Raw genomic sequence first — 14,687 nt, 5'->3', positions numbered from 1 at the left:
TTGGGCCGTGATGTTCACTGCTCTACGCGCCATTCTCAGAACAATGTCTGGCGCATGGTAAAACTCATTAATCACTGCAAGGGAACAGAATGAACCCCTAGAAGAATCTATTCAAAAAGCAGACAAAAGGAGTTTAAAATTCAAAGCAGGAACAAAAACAGGGACACAAAAACCAACATACAAGCAAAACCAGCGGCGTGACAGCCACTCCCTGCTTGAGCAGCTGAGTCTCACATCCCGCTACCCTTCAGGTGCTAACACAGAGGGCAGGAGCGTTCTCATGTCGGAGGTGGATAAGAAGTCAGGAACCACACTGGACTGAGTTAGGCCACGACAGAAAAAGTGCAGGGGCCCTGTGAGCTCCTCTATATCTGTCAGGTATTCATTGGGCACTGACTGTATGAAGAGTCCTGTGCTATACACAGAAAATACAAAACAGCATATGCGGCACGTCCTCTGGGAGCTCACAAAGCAATGGGCACATGGCGCCCAGTGCTAATGGCCTGCACCCATGCCAGCACAGAAATTCAGAGGCAGAGAGGCGGTTGTGGGGCTTAGCATCTGCTCCCCAGGGCCTCTGTCTCTGCAGAAACCCAGCTCAGCTGGGTGCTCAGCCATCAAGGGTTTGTTTTGTTTTAATCAAATTTGGTTTTCTTTTCCTTCCTTCTCTCCTTCCTTCCTTCCTTCCTTTTTCCTTCCTCCTTCCTTCCTTCTTCCTTCCTTCCTTCCTCCCTCCCTCCTCCCTCCCCCTCCCTTCCTTTTTTCTTTCTTACCTTTCTCTCTTTTCTCTTTCTTTCTCTTTCTCCTTCCTTCCTTCTGCCCTCCCTCCCTCTCTCCCTCCCTTTCTTCTTTCCTTTCTCTTTCTCTCTTTCTTTTCTCTTTCGCCCTTCCTTCCTTCCTTCCTTCCTTCCTTCCTTCCTTCCTTCCTTCCTTCCTTCCTTCCTTCCTTCCTTCCTTCCTTCCTTCCTTCCGAGTTTTGCTCTTCTTGCCCCAGCTGGAATGCAATGGCACAATCTGGGCTCACTGCAACCACTGCCTCCAGTGGTCAGATGATTCTCCTGCCTCAGCCTCTCGAGGAGCTGGGATTATAGACACCTGCCACCATGCCCAGCTAATAAGTAGAGACAGGATTTCATCATGTTGGTCAGGCTGGAGACAGGATTTTACCATGTTGGTCAGGCTGGTCTCAAACTCCTTACCTCAGGTGATCCACCTGCCTCTGCCTCCCAAAGTGCTGGGATAGGCATGAGCCATTGCACCCGGCCAAATTTGGTCCTGGTGTCCTTTCATGGGTTCAGTGTCCCCTCCTGGATTCAGGCCCGGTGTCCCTGGATTCACGTGACAGCGTCCCCCTGCTTTGGGGAAATGGCGCCTGCCCTACGCTATGGGTCTCTAGTGGGGCTGATCTAGTACCCTGATCTCCACCCTGACTCAGAGGTGAGCAGGCAAGGCTGTGAAATCCAGGTGCTCCGTTCTCCATCTGCCATTGCTGGTATGCAAGGTGAGCCAAGACCTGGACATCCTCTCCTGGGAGCACGAGGCTCTCTACCTCTTCCCAGGGTCACTGGCTGGCTGTGACATGTGGTAATGCAGAGGAGGCCTCTCTGTGGTAGGAAATAATGAAGCCAGCATTCAGATAGATGCCAAATTAAAAGATAGAGACAGAGAGATACAAAGCCACAGAGGCAGAGATCACTCCATGAGCCCCAGGGCACAACATTGCTCGAGCTTCCCTGTTAGGGACATCACTCTGAGTTGGGTCCTGAGCCGTTTTGGATTGGGTTTCTGACACTTGCGTATGATACACCTCTGGCTTGATATAACAGCTCAGGAAACTCTCCACCCTCTCCTCCCTAATTAAAGACCGAGAAGTCCCTCAGTGAAGAAATGGGTTTCCCTTTCTGGAGCCCATCATTTCTTAAACTACCTTGACAGAAAGTCATTTTCCCCACAACATGTGAAACATTTTGATGAACAGGAGAAAGAGAGGGGCACCTCCACGCAGTTGAAGGGGTGGAGGTGATATTTGCAACACAAATCTCCTCTGGAAATCGTGGCTTCGAAGTGGCTCCCTGAAGCCAGACAGAGACTATCTAGAGCAGACGTTCCTGTGCTGCTGCAGAACTGAGCTCTTGAGCAGGGAAGTATGTGTCTACGAGGAGCTGTTTTCACAACATGACTTTTTTGAGTCATGTTCTGTTGTTTTATCTATGAAAATTCTGCCTGGGAGACAGGCCTGCTTTTTAAACACAGGGTAGTTTTATCTGCTCAGCCTGTTTGTTGCTTAACGCCAAGAAGGCTTTCTGAAGTCACAACTGCCTTGGACCTCCAAGCAAAGGCCTCAAAATGTCCACACTAGATTGATTTGTTTCTCTCCTTAAAAAAATGGAAATGAAGGCCGGGCGCAGTGGCTCACACCTATTATCCCAGCACTATGGGAGGCCGAGGCGGGTGGATCACGAGGTCAAGAGATCGAGACCATCCTGGTCAACATGGTAAAACCCCATCTCTACTAAAAATAAAAAAAATTAGCTGGGCATGGTGGTGCGTGCCTGTAATCCCAGCTACTCAGGAGGCTGAGGCAGGAGAATTGCCTGAACTCAGGAGGCGGAGGTTGCGGTGAGCCAAGATCGCGCCATTGCACTCCAGCCTGGGTAACAAGAGTGAAACTCTGTCTAAAAAAAAAAAAATGGAAATGAAAGAACCAAATGTGTGTAAATTGAATTTTCTGGTTCTAACGAGGCTTCAAACCCTGCAAATTGTCCTTTTGTTTCTCCAGTTCCCACCCCTTCCCCCGCCACCCCAGAATTCCTACATGGTGTCTGGGAATGAAAGAATATTGCCCCAAAGAAACAAAATCAGGGCTACAGAGCAAGAGAAGTGCAGGGCTGTAAGGAGCCACGGATTACAGTGGGGCCCAGGGAAGGGAGGTGTCAGTGGCTTGAGATGTAGGGCAGCTTCTACCCTTCACTGGAGCCCTAAAGAAACATCCCTGGACTTGGAACCTAAGCAGGAAATGGTCTGGGTCTGAAGGGACCACAGTCTTTTGCAAACTCTTTGATGTCTGGGAGCATGGTGTTTCCTGGTTGCAGATGCAGACAGCTCACTGGGAGCTTGTTGGGAGCAGAGATGGGTGGGGCAGAAGTCTGGCTGAGGAGGGTCACTGAGCCTTGGACTAGGAGAACAGACCAGGGACAGCAATGTCCCTGTCTGGACTCTGTTCAGGATAGGGGCCTCAGATGGAAGTTGGGTCAGAGTTCCTTGGGCTGTGAGAATTGGGCACCGACTCGAGCCACCCCAAGGAATGTGTTGGAATCAAAGACACCTGTGTCTGGGGACCTGGGCACAGGGAACCATCAGCTCCAGGAAAAGCTGGAGTTAGGGGGTGTTTCTGAAGCCAAGCATCCCTGATGCTCTTGTGGATCACCAGAGGGTCTTTCTACCCACAGTTGCCTCTACTGGCAGTCCCCTGCCCCCTGCTCCTCTAGGCCTGGCTTTGGAGAGCGCCCCTCCTCAGAGAAGCCTCTCCACCCTCTGCTCTCAGCCTGTCCTTGGGCTTTCTTTTTCTTGGTACTTGTCAGTCACTCCTGCTTCTTGGCCATCTCCCCTAACTAAAATACCTGTGTGAGAAGTCTTCAATTTCCTTCCACTGCTGCTGCCTCATGGGCTGAAAGACTGTCACATGGTGGGAATAAATCAATATATATGTGAATGAATCAATGAATGAATCAATATTAAGGGCTACTGGGTACAGTAGAGAGTGTGTACTGCACAACTCCAAGGTCACCATTCTGAAACGCAAGAATGGGAATGTGGATCCCAGCGTGGCCTGAGCTCCTTTATAAGGCCAGCTGGCTCACCACCCATTATGGCCACACTGGCTTCACTTTCTACCTCTTGACCTGGCCTCACTCCTAAAACCTCATTTTCTCTGGATATCATACTTCAAATAGCCAAGGAAGTGAATCTGATAAATCTGGATAGTTGTCTTGCCTCAAGCCATGACATTGGTCACTCTTGGCAGCTTGGAATAATGGCCTTCACATGACATCCTCTAGCCTGATTATTTCTGGCTGGGGAGGGGGCAAGGTTGCCTGTGGTGCCACCTGTGTGTGCAGCCTGCCTGGACCCATGCAAGTACTTCACACGCGATGTCTCATTTTGTCCCCACAACATCCCAACAAGGCGGCACTATTATTTTATTTATTTATTTATTTACTTTTGAGATGGAGTTTTCCTCTTGTTGCCCAGGCTGGAGTGCAATGGCGTGATCTTGGCTCACTGCAACCCCTGCCTCCTGGGTTCAAGCAGTTCTTCCGCCTCAGCCTCCCGGGTAGCTGGGATTACAGGCACGCGCCACCACGCCCAGCTAATTTTGTATTTTTAGTAGAGACAGGGTTTTGCCATGTTGGTCAGGCTGGTCTTGAACTCCTGACCTCAGGTGATCCACCTGCCTCGGCCTCCCAAAGTGCTGGGATTACAGGTGTGAGCCACCGCGCCTGGCCAGGCAGCACTATTATTACACCTACTTTACAGGTGAGGAAATGGGCTCAGAGATTTCTATCAGGCTGAGTTCAAACATGGTTCCATTGTCTTCCGGCAGTGGAACGGATTAATCTGAGCCCCAGTTTCCCCACCTGCAAAATGGGTACAAAAATATCCGTTTTAAAAGAGTTGGGAGGATGAAATGGAGTGATGCAGGTGACTAGACTGGATGCCTAGACTGCTGGCCGTTGTTGGTACTGATGTCTGTTGATGTGCTGTCCTTCCCTCGGGCGTGGAAGTGCTTGATGCCACCGTCTGCAGTGATGCTGGGGGTCGGAGGAGCTTGCATATGCTCTGGACACTAGATCAAAATGGAAAAAGTTGCTTTTTAGGGTTTGTGTTCCAAGGCTGTTGTCTGGGGCACGAGTGGTTGAAGGAGAAGAGAAAAGCACACTGGAATGCTTGCACACATGCTCCTGCAAGTTAGCAACTGACTCTCAAGGCTGTTTTGTCACCTGATCTCCCAGTGACTCTGGGATGTGTGATGAGCCTGGTCCAAGGAGTGGGGAGCTCAGGGGCATGCCCGCTGCCCTGCCACTCAGCAGGTGACAGAATGTGAGTGACAATTCCGAGTCAGGCAGTATTCCAGACAGAAACCAAGATGTGCTCCCAGAGTGAGGGAATGAGTTTATTCACTCATTCAGCAAATATTCACTGAGTATCAGCTACATACGGGACATGGTTTTGGGCTCTATTCATGGTAGTAAACAAATCAGAGCAAAACACACACCCACATTTCCATGGCAGGAGAGACACAGTGAACAAATAAACAGGTAACTATTGTATCTCAGGTGGTGGTGCTAAGATAAAAAGAAAATGTGGGTTGCTTCTGGCAGATGGTTAAGAAAAGGCTTCAATGGTGAAATATTTGAGCAGAGACCCAGAGGAGGTGAAGGAGGTGAATATCAGCAACAGCCTTCCTGGCAAATGGTACAGCAAGTGCAAAGGCCCTGAGGCTTTTGTAGAACCAAGGACTCAGTGGATGCTTCTTGCTTTATGCATAAAAGTCTCTTAGTTTAGAATTGTCAGATAAAATACAGGATTAGAGGTTAAGTTAGCATTTCAGATAAATAAAGGCTCATTCTTAGTATAAGCATGTCCCATGCAATTTGGGGGTATAGTTATTCTAAAAAATTGAGTGTTTGTTTATCTGAAATTCAAATTTAACTGGATATCCTATATTTTTATTTGCCAAATCTGGCAACTCAACTTAGTAGTTGATTGTCATGTGAACTCTGGAAATAAAAATGTCAGCCTGGTTTTACAAGGGCTGGCTGGGAAAAACGGGATCAGAATTGGGTCACTCAAGTTTGAATGCTGGCTTTGTCATTCGTTAGTCATGTGTCTTGGCCAAGCCCTTTGACCCCTGTGCCTCCATATCTTCATCTGTGAAATGGGAGATACTGCATCTAATTTCAGGGTGATTCAAAGACTAGAGCTAATCTGCAAAGCTTGGGCATCAGATAGCTGTGCCTTTCCTGCTAGCTCTCATTAGTTGTTGCATCATATGTAAGATGAGCTCACATCTGTTCATCTTCCCATACCATCTTTTTACATGAGTTGGGACTAACCTGTTATATTTAGAGTAATGGTTTACCCAGGGGGAGGCAATAAAGATAAAACTCGAAGTAAAAGAAAGAATACAATTTTTTAAATGAGCAGAACACAGCGAAGGAGGGGAGAGAAGGAAGAAAAGAACAGAGATGGAGAGAAGCACGATGTGGGGTGGTGGGGAGTTCCCAGGACTCTGGGAGCCAGTCTAATCCCAGCTCTGTGCTAATTCACTGCAAGACTTTGGGTCCAACAGTTTCTCTGTGGATGTCAATTTCTCTATCCTCAACATGAAGGAATGGAACCACATGTCTGTAGGACTTTTATTGTAACTGATGGAAAACTCAGTACACAATAGCTTAAACTGAACAGTCCTGGCTGGGGCTGGCTTCAGGGATAGTGGGCTCCAGGGGCTCACTGATGCTGTCAGTCTCCTGCCTCCTCTTGTTTTGCTGTCCCGTGGCTTCTCTCACAGGCAGGCTGACCCTGAAGGGAGGGAAGATGACTGCCAGCAACAGTCCCTGACCTAGCAACCACAGAGGGAGGAGAGACCCCTTTTTCCCAGTAGTTTCAGCAAAAGTTCTAAAGTTGAATCTCATTGGCCATGACCTTCACTGAACCTATCACATGTGCTTCTCGGTTGGCCAGGCTGGGTCATATGCCCACTCTGAATTTTAGAGGAGAGAATATTCCAACCTGATATACAGGGACTGATCGTGGAGAAGGGGCTTTTGTACTGAGGAAAACAGAGGAAACCTTGGCAAGGCACAGTGGCTTACACCTGTAATCCTAGCACTTTGGGAGGCCAAGGTGGGTGGATTGTTTGAGGCCAGGAGTGCAAGACCAGCCTGGCCAACATGGTGTAATCTTGTCTCTACTAAAAATACAAAAATTAGCAGGTATGGTGGTGCACACCTGTAATCCCAGCTACTTGGGAGGCTAAGGCGGAAGAATCACTGAATTAAGAGGAATAAATTATTCCTTGACCCTCACATTACATCTCTGTATGTATGTTACCTGGCTGGTGCCTGCTAGCTTTTGAGTGCTTGACTTCTGCAATAAAGGAGGAATTGAAGAGGGTCTTAGAGGTATGTTTCTCCAACACTGAGGTCTGGGCACTGGGAAGTCCGTACAGGCCTAAGACAAACCCTGTGCTTTGGTGTTCCTCGGTGTCTAAGCACTCAGGACCTGGAACAAGATAGCCTGTGTCAGAATTCTGATTTTATCATTCACTCACCATCCATGTGGCTTCGGGTAGATTCCCTCAAGTATTTGAGCCTCAATTTCCTTATCTGTGAAATGGGGATAATAAAAATAATAATCATATAATGTAGTTGGGAGAAGTAATAAGTTAATTTAAAAAGACACCTGGAATCACAGATACTGAAGTTTTTTTAATTTGAAGCTCCAACTTGTTAGCTATAACTTCAGAAATCTAAAGCCTCGATCCTCAATATATAGCCTGAAGACCACAGCCTCCGAGCCGCTGGGAACTGGTTAGAAGTGCAGAATTTCAGCCCACTCAGACTGGCTGTGTGGAAATCTATGTTCTAACAGACCCCCAGGGGATTCAAGTGCACAGTTGGGTTGGGGAAGTGTTGCTTTAGGTTAAAACAAGGAAGAAAGGGGCTGCTCCCAGGTCACTAAACATGCACTGATGCTTAAAGGCCTGGGTTGTGTAGACGGATGTGGCTTTGGATCCTGGCTCCATTACGGATTGGCTTTCTGACTTTGGGCAAGTTACTGTCAGATCGTCGGTCCTCCTTCTCTGCAATCTGAGGAGCAGAACTAGCCTCTCCAAGCATTGAGGAGATGCCGGTGATGTGGACTCAGGCAGTGCAGGCTTAGCAGGTGTCTGGCAGAGCCAAGTGTTTGCAACAGGTGATAGGCAGGCCACTCCCTGTCACATTTTGAAAGGAGGAAAGGGCTACCCATAAAGCTGAACCAAGGACAGTTAGTGCTCAAAACCAAACCAGACTTCCTCTAATCAAGGAAGAAATAACAGTCCTGACAATAATAAACAAAACCACAGCTTCCCACTAGCTGGCTTCCAGATCCTAGGAGTCCTGCATGCTATCAGCTTTCTCTAGAGTGCGTGTGTCTGTCTGTGTTTTCCATTTGGAACTGTGGCCACCGCCATGTGTACTTGAGATTCATGGAAGGTTAGTCTCTTATTCTGCTGCTTTTAAAGTTGTGCAAAGAAAATCTCAGAGTGGGCAAGCATGAGAAGTCCAAGCCTCCCGTGCAATGAGAGATCTTCATGGGAGACAAAATTTCACTACAGGTGCGCTCTAATAATTTCCTCTGCAGAGTCCACCTCTTTTCACACAAGGATTTTCGAGCCTGCGCACAAGGCTGCAGTTGGCCCTCTATATCTTGCTGGGGTTGGAGATCCAGATCATCTGGCCTTAGCCAGGTGGTGTGGACAGAGAGAGCAGCCTAAAGGGAGCCCCTGGGCCTGCTGCGCTTCCTCTAGGGCAGATGGTGGAAGAGTTCTGCAGATGAAGATGAGGTCCCCACCTCACTGAACAACGTGTGTGTCAGCACAATTCTTTTCTTCTTTTCACTGCCTTGGAGAGACATGCTGACTTGGTCAAAATCACTTCAGCAAGATGTGACTGATGATTTAGGAAATGAAACTCCTGGCCCAGCTCGGGGAGGCCAGCAGGCGAGGGGAGTGGACACTGGGCCAGGGCCACCCGACACAATAACACCCCTCACAATTCCAGGCCGTCTTTCATCCAGGCAAAGGCGGCCCCAGGTGTGGAGCAGACTGGGGCAGATCGGATTACCGTCCTGGAGCCCAGTGCTGGGTGCCCTGGCCAGGGGAACCACAACTAGGGGTGTGTGGGTTGGGGGCTAGCTGCTAGGGAAATGAGATAGGCCCCAGGGAAATCCCTAAGCCCTGGCTGGCCTGCGATGGAGCTGGGCACAATGTGAGGATCCAGGATCGGAATGCAGGGATGACCCTTTCATCTCGAATGTCCCCTCCCACTTCACTCCCTCTTTTGCTCCAGTACTTTTGCTCTCGCTCTCAGAGTCAGGATACATTTGCTTTTTTCTGCTGAGTCAAAAAGCAGATCATCATGAAAAGTTTTGTTGTTATTTTGTAACTTAGGAGAATTTCCTACTACCATATTTTCTGTTTCATCCAGATGGTAACATAATAACATTTATCAAGGGTTTTCTCTGTGCCCCAGGTATTTGCAAAGCCCTTTCCATGAATTAACTTCTCAAACCTCACAGCCATCCCAGAGACAGGCGCTATCAGTCCCGCCATTTTACAGAAGGGGAACTGAGGTGTAGAGAGGTTAAGTCCCTTGCCCATAGTGCACAGCTAGAAGGGCAGAGCTGGGGTGTGAATGGGGGTTGGGCGGGCTCCAGGGCCCAGGCTGCCCCCTCCACACAAGACTTGACCTCTGCAATCTCAAAGCTTTTCCTGGTGATGGCCTCAGTTCCCAAACTGGCATCGGATGCACTCCCAGACGAATATTTCTTGCTTGCTCGTTTTCATTCATTCGGCATTTACTGAGGGCCTGGTGCAGTCTTGGGGATGACTCTGGGGGAGGAAACAGGGAAAAGAAAGACCCACCCCTCCCCCAGCATGGATCACAGGAAAGATAAGGCCAAATGGGGGGTTGTGGGAGTTCAGAGGAAACCTTATCTCTTGAGGCTTGGATATGAAGGGCATGTTGTCTCTTCATCTTGCATGAGAAAAGATGGCATCTCAGAGGAAGAGTTGCTGGGGTGAGGGATCTGGGAGACAGCTAGGCTTGGTACCTGCACCAGTGCCTGCACGGTCAGCCCTCAGTCAACTGGTCTCTTTAGGTATAGGCTGTGCTTATTATTATTCATTCAACAGGTACTAATTGAGCAATTGCTGTGTGCCAGGCTCAGAATAGGCTCAGGTGAGATGCACCGAAAAGGGTAAACTAGAATCCTGGCTTAGACTCAACAGGTCAGTTGTTTCATATGTAAATTGTAGCACCAAGACCTGCTTCCCCTGCCCCCAGCCTCACCTGCTAATGAAGATCCCTCCAAAAGATTAGAGAGTAGATAAAGAGCAGAGACTGCTGCTTCAGAGCAGGGATGCTCTGGCTCCTTATTGTTTCAGACTGTGGAAGAAATTGACCTCCGTTCTCTCTGCTGGCACTGGAGGTGGCATAGCCTGCCCCTGGCAAGCCAGTGCTGGAAGGCGTGGGCAGGGCTGAGGACAGAGGCTGGTTTCTGTCCCCTGCTCTGCAGGGCTCAAGCACTTGCTGTTCCTTCACCTGGGATGCCTTTCCCTGTCTCTTTCTTGTCTTTCAGGACTCAGGTCAGTGGCATCTCCTCCAAAAGCGCCCTCCCCACCCTCCACCACCTCACCCTGTTTATCTGCCCCCCACCGTCCACACTGCCTGTCACTTATCACAGGCTGATATGACCCAGGTTCTCCAGTTGCACACTCTCAGATGGACCCTGGATGACTGTGGCACTCCTGCAATTTCCCCGGTGGCCCTGGGGTAGGATTCCTGCACACATGATGCCCACTCTTCCTTCTCCCTTCTGCATGTCCTCCTCTGCCTGGCTTCTGAATCATTCCCAGGGAGAGTGATGGACAAGACCTGCCTCCCCTTCAGTCCCCAAATCTTATTTAAGGCTCTTGCTTTGCTTCCTGAACTTGGAGGCTGGCTTCTTGATGGAGGCTGCCATGTGGCCACGTTCGCTCACTGCCGTGTCTTCCCACCCAGCACTGTGCTTGGCCCCGGGACTGGCCAAATAATATCTGGGCCAGGTGCAAAATAAATATGAGGCATGGGAGACTTTGTTCACAGGTGATTTAGAACTGCATATGGTGACCCTGGAGCAGGAAACTAAGTGAGGACCCTTGAGAGCGGGGGGCGGGCCCTGTACAGCTGTCCAGGTTGCGGGCCCCACAGCTCCCCTGCCTGATATCCTATGCTCCACATTTGTCTGTTGAAGGAAAGAGTGAATGGATGAAGAGCAGATGGTGGGGGTGGTTGGAGGGCCTTGACTGGTGGGTAGGCAGAGGCCCATCCCTGGCATGGGGGCTCAGGACCTATTCCATCTCACAGCCTGGGGTCTGTGTGTAAATGGCCAGGACCTACCTGCAGGCTGGCATTTTTCTGCTTGTTTCCTGGCCTCTGGCCTCTCCTTTCTCCACCCATGTGGCCCCTCAGGCTGCCATCTTGTCCAAAAGCCCCCAAGGGAGACCCAGAGGGCCACTTGGCCAAACTACTTCTCCAGAAAACTGTAGAAGACCATAATTCTCTTCCCCAGCTCTCCTGCTCCAGGGAGGACAGCCCCAACTGAGGCTTAGCCAGAGCCCCTCCCAGACAAAACCCCCTTCCCCAACCCCAGCCCTTCCTTGTTCATCCCAAGGGCCCTCTGGGGAAGAACTCTCTCACCCAGCCCCAGGAGGGGAAGGAGACAGGGATGAAATTTTACCCTGATGCCCTCATTGCCACTCTGGGTGCAGTAATTCCCTTGAGATCCCACACTGGCAGGTCCCACTCAGGACCCGTGGGTTCTGAGTGGTCTGGGGACCCCTTGTGACCACGTGCATGGCTCCTTATTGATTGTAGAATGAATGGATGAGGAGAGGCAGGAGAGGAGGCTGGTGGGGAGGTCTCAGGCACAGACCCTCAGAGGGGAAGAGGATGCACTGCTATGGGGAGGCTGATGGGAAGCCCCCGTGGTGGGGCTGGAGTGCCTGGTCTCAGGCTGAGGGGTGGCTGGAAAGATACAGGGCCCCAAAGAGGAGGAGGTGGGGAAGAACCCCGAGGCTCATACGAAGTTCACTTATTCACTCAACAACTCCTGATTGTGCAGCCCCTGTGGCTGCGCGGTTCAGGGTTCAAGGCACTACGCGTATAAGAGCCCGGCCCCAGGGCACTGGGTGTCTAGCGGGCGTGAGAAGGCAATAAAGAAGGCACCGGGTAACTCAAACAGTAATTCCAGACAGCAAGAGAAAGGACAGGAAATAACTCAGATGTGCGTGGGGTGAGGCGAGGAAGCGACCTGAGCTTGGCAGGTCTTGGAGGTTTCTGGGAGGAGAAAGCGGCGCCCGCTGCGGGGCGGGGGGTGGTAATCGGGGAGAGGTCCAGGCCCAAGGACTGGCGAGCGCAGAGACTAGCTGACAACTGGCTCAGGAAGGCGCGGAGGGGCCAGCGTGCCCGGCTTAAAAGGAGACCGGGACAGAGGGGCAAGACCGGCTCAAGGGTCACCGCTTCCAGGAAGCCTTCTATTTCTGCGCCACCTCCGGGCTCCCCTAACTTTTCCCATCGCGGTCGGCAGCCCCCCGTCCCGCTCTGGCTGCCTTCCTGGTGCGGACCGCGAGTGCCAAGAGGGCAGGGCCGGCTGGGATTCCTCCCGCCGCAACCCAGCGAAGTCCCGCCAGGCTCTGGGCACCCCGTGGGCAGTCGGTAAACATTTGTCAAGCGCTCTAGAGGGAATGAATGAATCCATTGGGCACAGCTGTGGGGAGGGCGGGGCCGAGGGCAGGTGGGAGGCCGCCGGCGCGGGAGGGGCCCCTGGAAGTCCATCCTCCTCCTCCTCCTCCTCCTCCTCCTCCTCCTCCTCTGCCCAGGCCCCAGCGCGCACCACTCTGGGGCTCCTGAGGCGGCCTCTAGTGCGATCCAGGGCGCCCAGGGCTTGGGAGAGTGTCCTGGAGACCCTGTTCTCCGAGCCAGAGATTGGAAGAGGGTGGGTCGCCGCCGCCCGAGGGCGGTAGCACGAGAGGAGCGGGAAGAAGGAGCGCTCGCCCGCCCGCCCGCCTTCTTGCTGCCTCCCCGGCGCTCACTCTCTGGACTCGTAGGTTTGCTGGCTGCTCCTCCCACCCGCGCCCGCCTCCTCACTCGCCTCCTCGCTCGCCGGGGCTGCTTTCCAAGCCCTGCGGTGCGCCCGGGCGAGTGCGGGACTAGGGGCCCGGGGCCAGCACCGAGCAGGGGGCGGGGGTCCCAGCAGAGCGCGGCCGGCCGGGGAGGGGCCATGTCTGGCGCGGGCGCAGCGGGGCACGTCTGCTGCAAGTGACGGAGCGGCGCGGACAGCCGCCTGCCCCCTCTGCCACCTGGGGCGGTGCGGGCCCAGAGGCCGGAGCCCGGGTCGCGCGTAGAGCCGGCGCGATGCACGTGCGCTCGCTGCGCGCCGCGGCGCCGCACAGCTTCGTGGCGCTCTGGGCACCCCTGTTCTTGCTGCGCTCCGCCCTGGCCGACTTCAGCCTGGACAACGAGGTGCACTCGAGCTTCATCCACCGGCGTCTCCGCAGCCAAGAGCGGCGGGAGATGCAGCGCGAGATCCTCTCCATCTTGGGCTTGCCCCACCGCCCGCGCCCGCACCTCCAGGGCAAGCACAACTCGGCGCCCATGTTCATGCTGGACCTGTACAACGCCATGGCGGTGGAGGAGGGCAGCGGGCCGGGCCAGGGCTTCTCCTACCCCTACAAGGCCGTCTTCAGCACCCAGGGCCCCCCTCTGGCCAGCCTGCAAGATAGCCACTTCCTCACCGACGCCGACATGGTCATGAGCTTCGTCAACCTTGGTGAGTAAGGCAGGCGCGAGTACGCGTCTCTGTTCGGGTCACTTTGGGACCGGGAGGGAGGGAGCTGCTTCTTCCGTACAGCCCGCCCAGCTTTCTGCTCTTGGCTGAAATCGCAGTGCCCGCCCGAGGATCTCCCACCCACCGCCCTATGGCTCCCAAGCTGTGTGCGCCCCCAGGTCGGGCGCGCTGGGCTCTGCGGGCCTTTGGGGGTTACTGGGAAGGAGGAACCCTCTGAAACCCCCTCCATGTTACGCCGCTGGCCGCATCTCTGGGGCCCCAGGCGCCTGGCGGGCCGCGGCTCATTTCAAAGCGCGGGGCTCGGTCATGTGAGCTGTCCCGGGCCGGCGCAGCCCGCGCTACCTGACTGTAAAGGGCCCTTCCCGGCGAGGCTGCCTTCCCGCCCTTCCTGGGCCCCTCTCAGCCCCTCTGGCCCTGGCATCGCGGGCGTCGCACTCCCTTCCCCAGACAAGCCCTACCTGTCCCCTCGCGGTGCGCCCGCCTTAGCGTGCCGCGCGCTCTGAGCGCCTTGGGGCCCCTCCCCGGGCCGCCGGATGCCCTGTTCTTTCTCAGCTGGAGCTGGGGAAGAAACGCTGCCATTGCTAGTTTTCTTTCTTTTTTTGAGACGGAGTTTCGCTCTTGTTGCCCAGACTGGAGTGCAATGGTGCGATCTCGGCTAACTGTAACCTCCGCCACCAGGGTTCAAGCGATTCTCCGGCCTCAGCCTCCCGACGGGCATGGGCCAACACGCCCGGCTGATTTTGTATTTTTAGTGGAAACGGGGTTTCGCCATGTTGGTCAGGCTAGTCTTGAACTCCCGACCTCCCAAAGTGCTGGGATTACAGGCGTGAGCCACTGCCCCTAGTTTTCTATTTTAGATATTTAATAATAGGTCCCGGGCCGGCAGAATCCATTTTCAGCATTTATCACGTGTGGCGCTCAAACCACGGGTTTTGGAGATTGGGTGGCGCGGGATCTCTCAGCAGACGCCGCGGGGGCGGCTGGGGGTCCCGGTTTCCGACTGAAGCTGCGACGACCCGGGGACACGAGGCTAG

The 14,687-nt window shown here is 53.0% G+C and overlaps 2 protein-coding genes and 1 long non-coding RNA gene across 4 annotated transcripts in view; 1 reads left to right on the top strand and 2 right to left on the bottom strand.

Annotated features, from left to right (window-relative positions):
- Window positions 1-4,714: 4,714 nt before the first annotated feature.
- On the bottom strand, window positions 4,715-14,174 carry LOC144582865 (uncharacterized). The gene is made up of 3 exons (XR_013536377.1): window positions 14,112-14,174; window positions 7,334-7,388; window positions 4,715-4,846 (listed from the first exon to the last, which is right to left on the bottom strand). It is a non-coding gene; the product is annotated as an uncharacterized LOC144582865 (long non-coding RNA).
- On the bottom strand, window positions 11,985-13,660 carry LOC128931976 (uncharacterized). Its single transcript, XM_054255004.2, has one exon. It carries the CDS (start codon window positions 13,086-13,088, stop codon window positions 12,000-12,002), a length of 1,089 nt encoding a protein of 362 aa, XP_054110979.2. The 5' UTR covers window positions 13,089-13,660; the 3' UTR covers window positions 11,985-11,999.
- BMP7 (bone morphogenetic protein 7) overlaps window positions 12,667-14,687 on the top strand; it is a 95,561-nt gene continuing 93,540 nt past the window's right edge. For both annotated transcript variants that reach the window (XM_035298991.3, XM_002747705.6), the window contains exon 1: window positions 12,667-13,635. In XM_035298991.3, coding sequence (XP_035154882.1) covers window positions 13,221-13,635 — 415 coding nt within the window. In that variant the 5' untranslated portion in view covers window positions 12,667-13,220. The remainder of the gene's footprint in view (window positions 13,636-14,687) is intronic.

The sequence above is a fragment of the Callithrix jacchus genome, chromosome 5 (genome assembly GCF_049354715.1).
Source record: "Callithrix jacchus isolate 240 chromosome 5, calJac240_pri, whole genome shotgun sequence".
NCBI classification, from domain to species: domain Eukaryota; kingdom Metazoa; phylum Chordata; class Mammalia; order Primates; family Cebidae; genus Callithrix; species Callithrix jacchus.
Note: the sequence above shows the minus strand (reverse complement) of the source record. Positions and strands in the feature narration are given on the sequence as shown.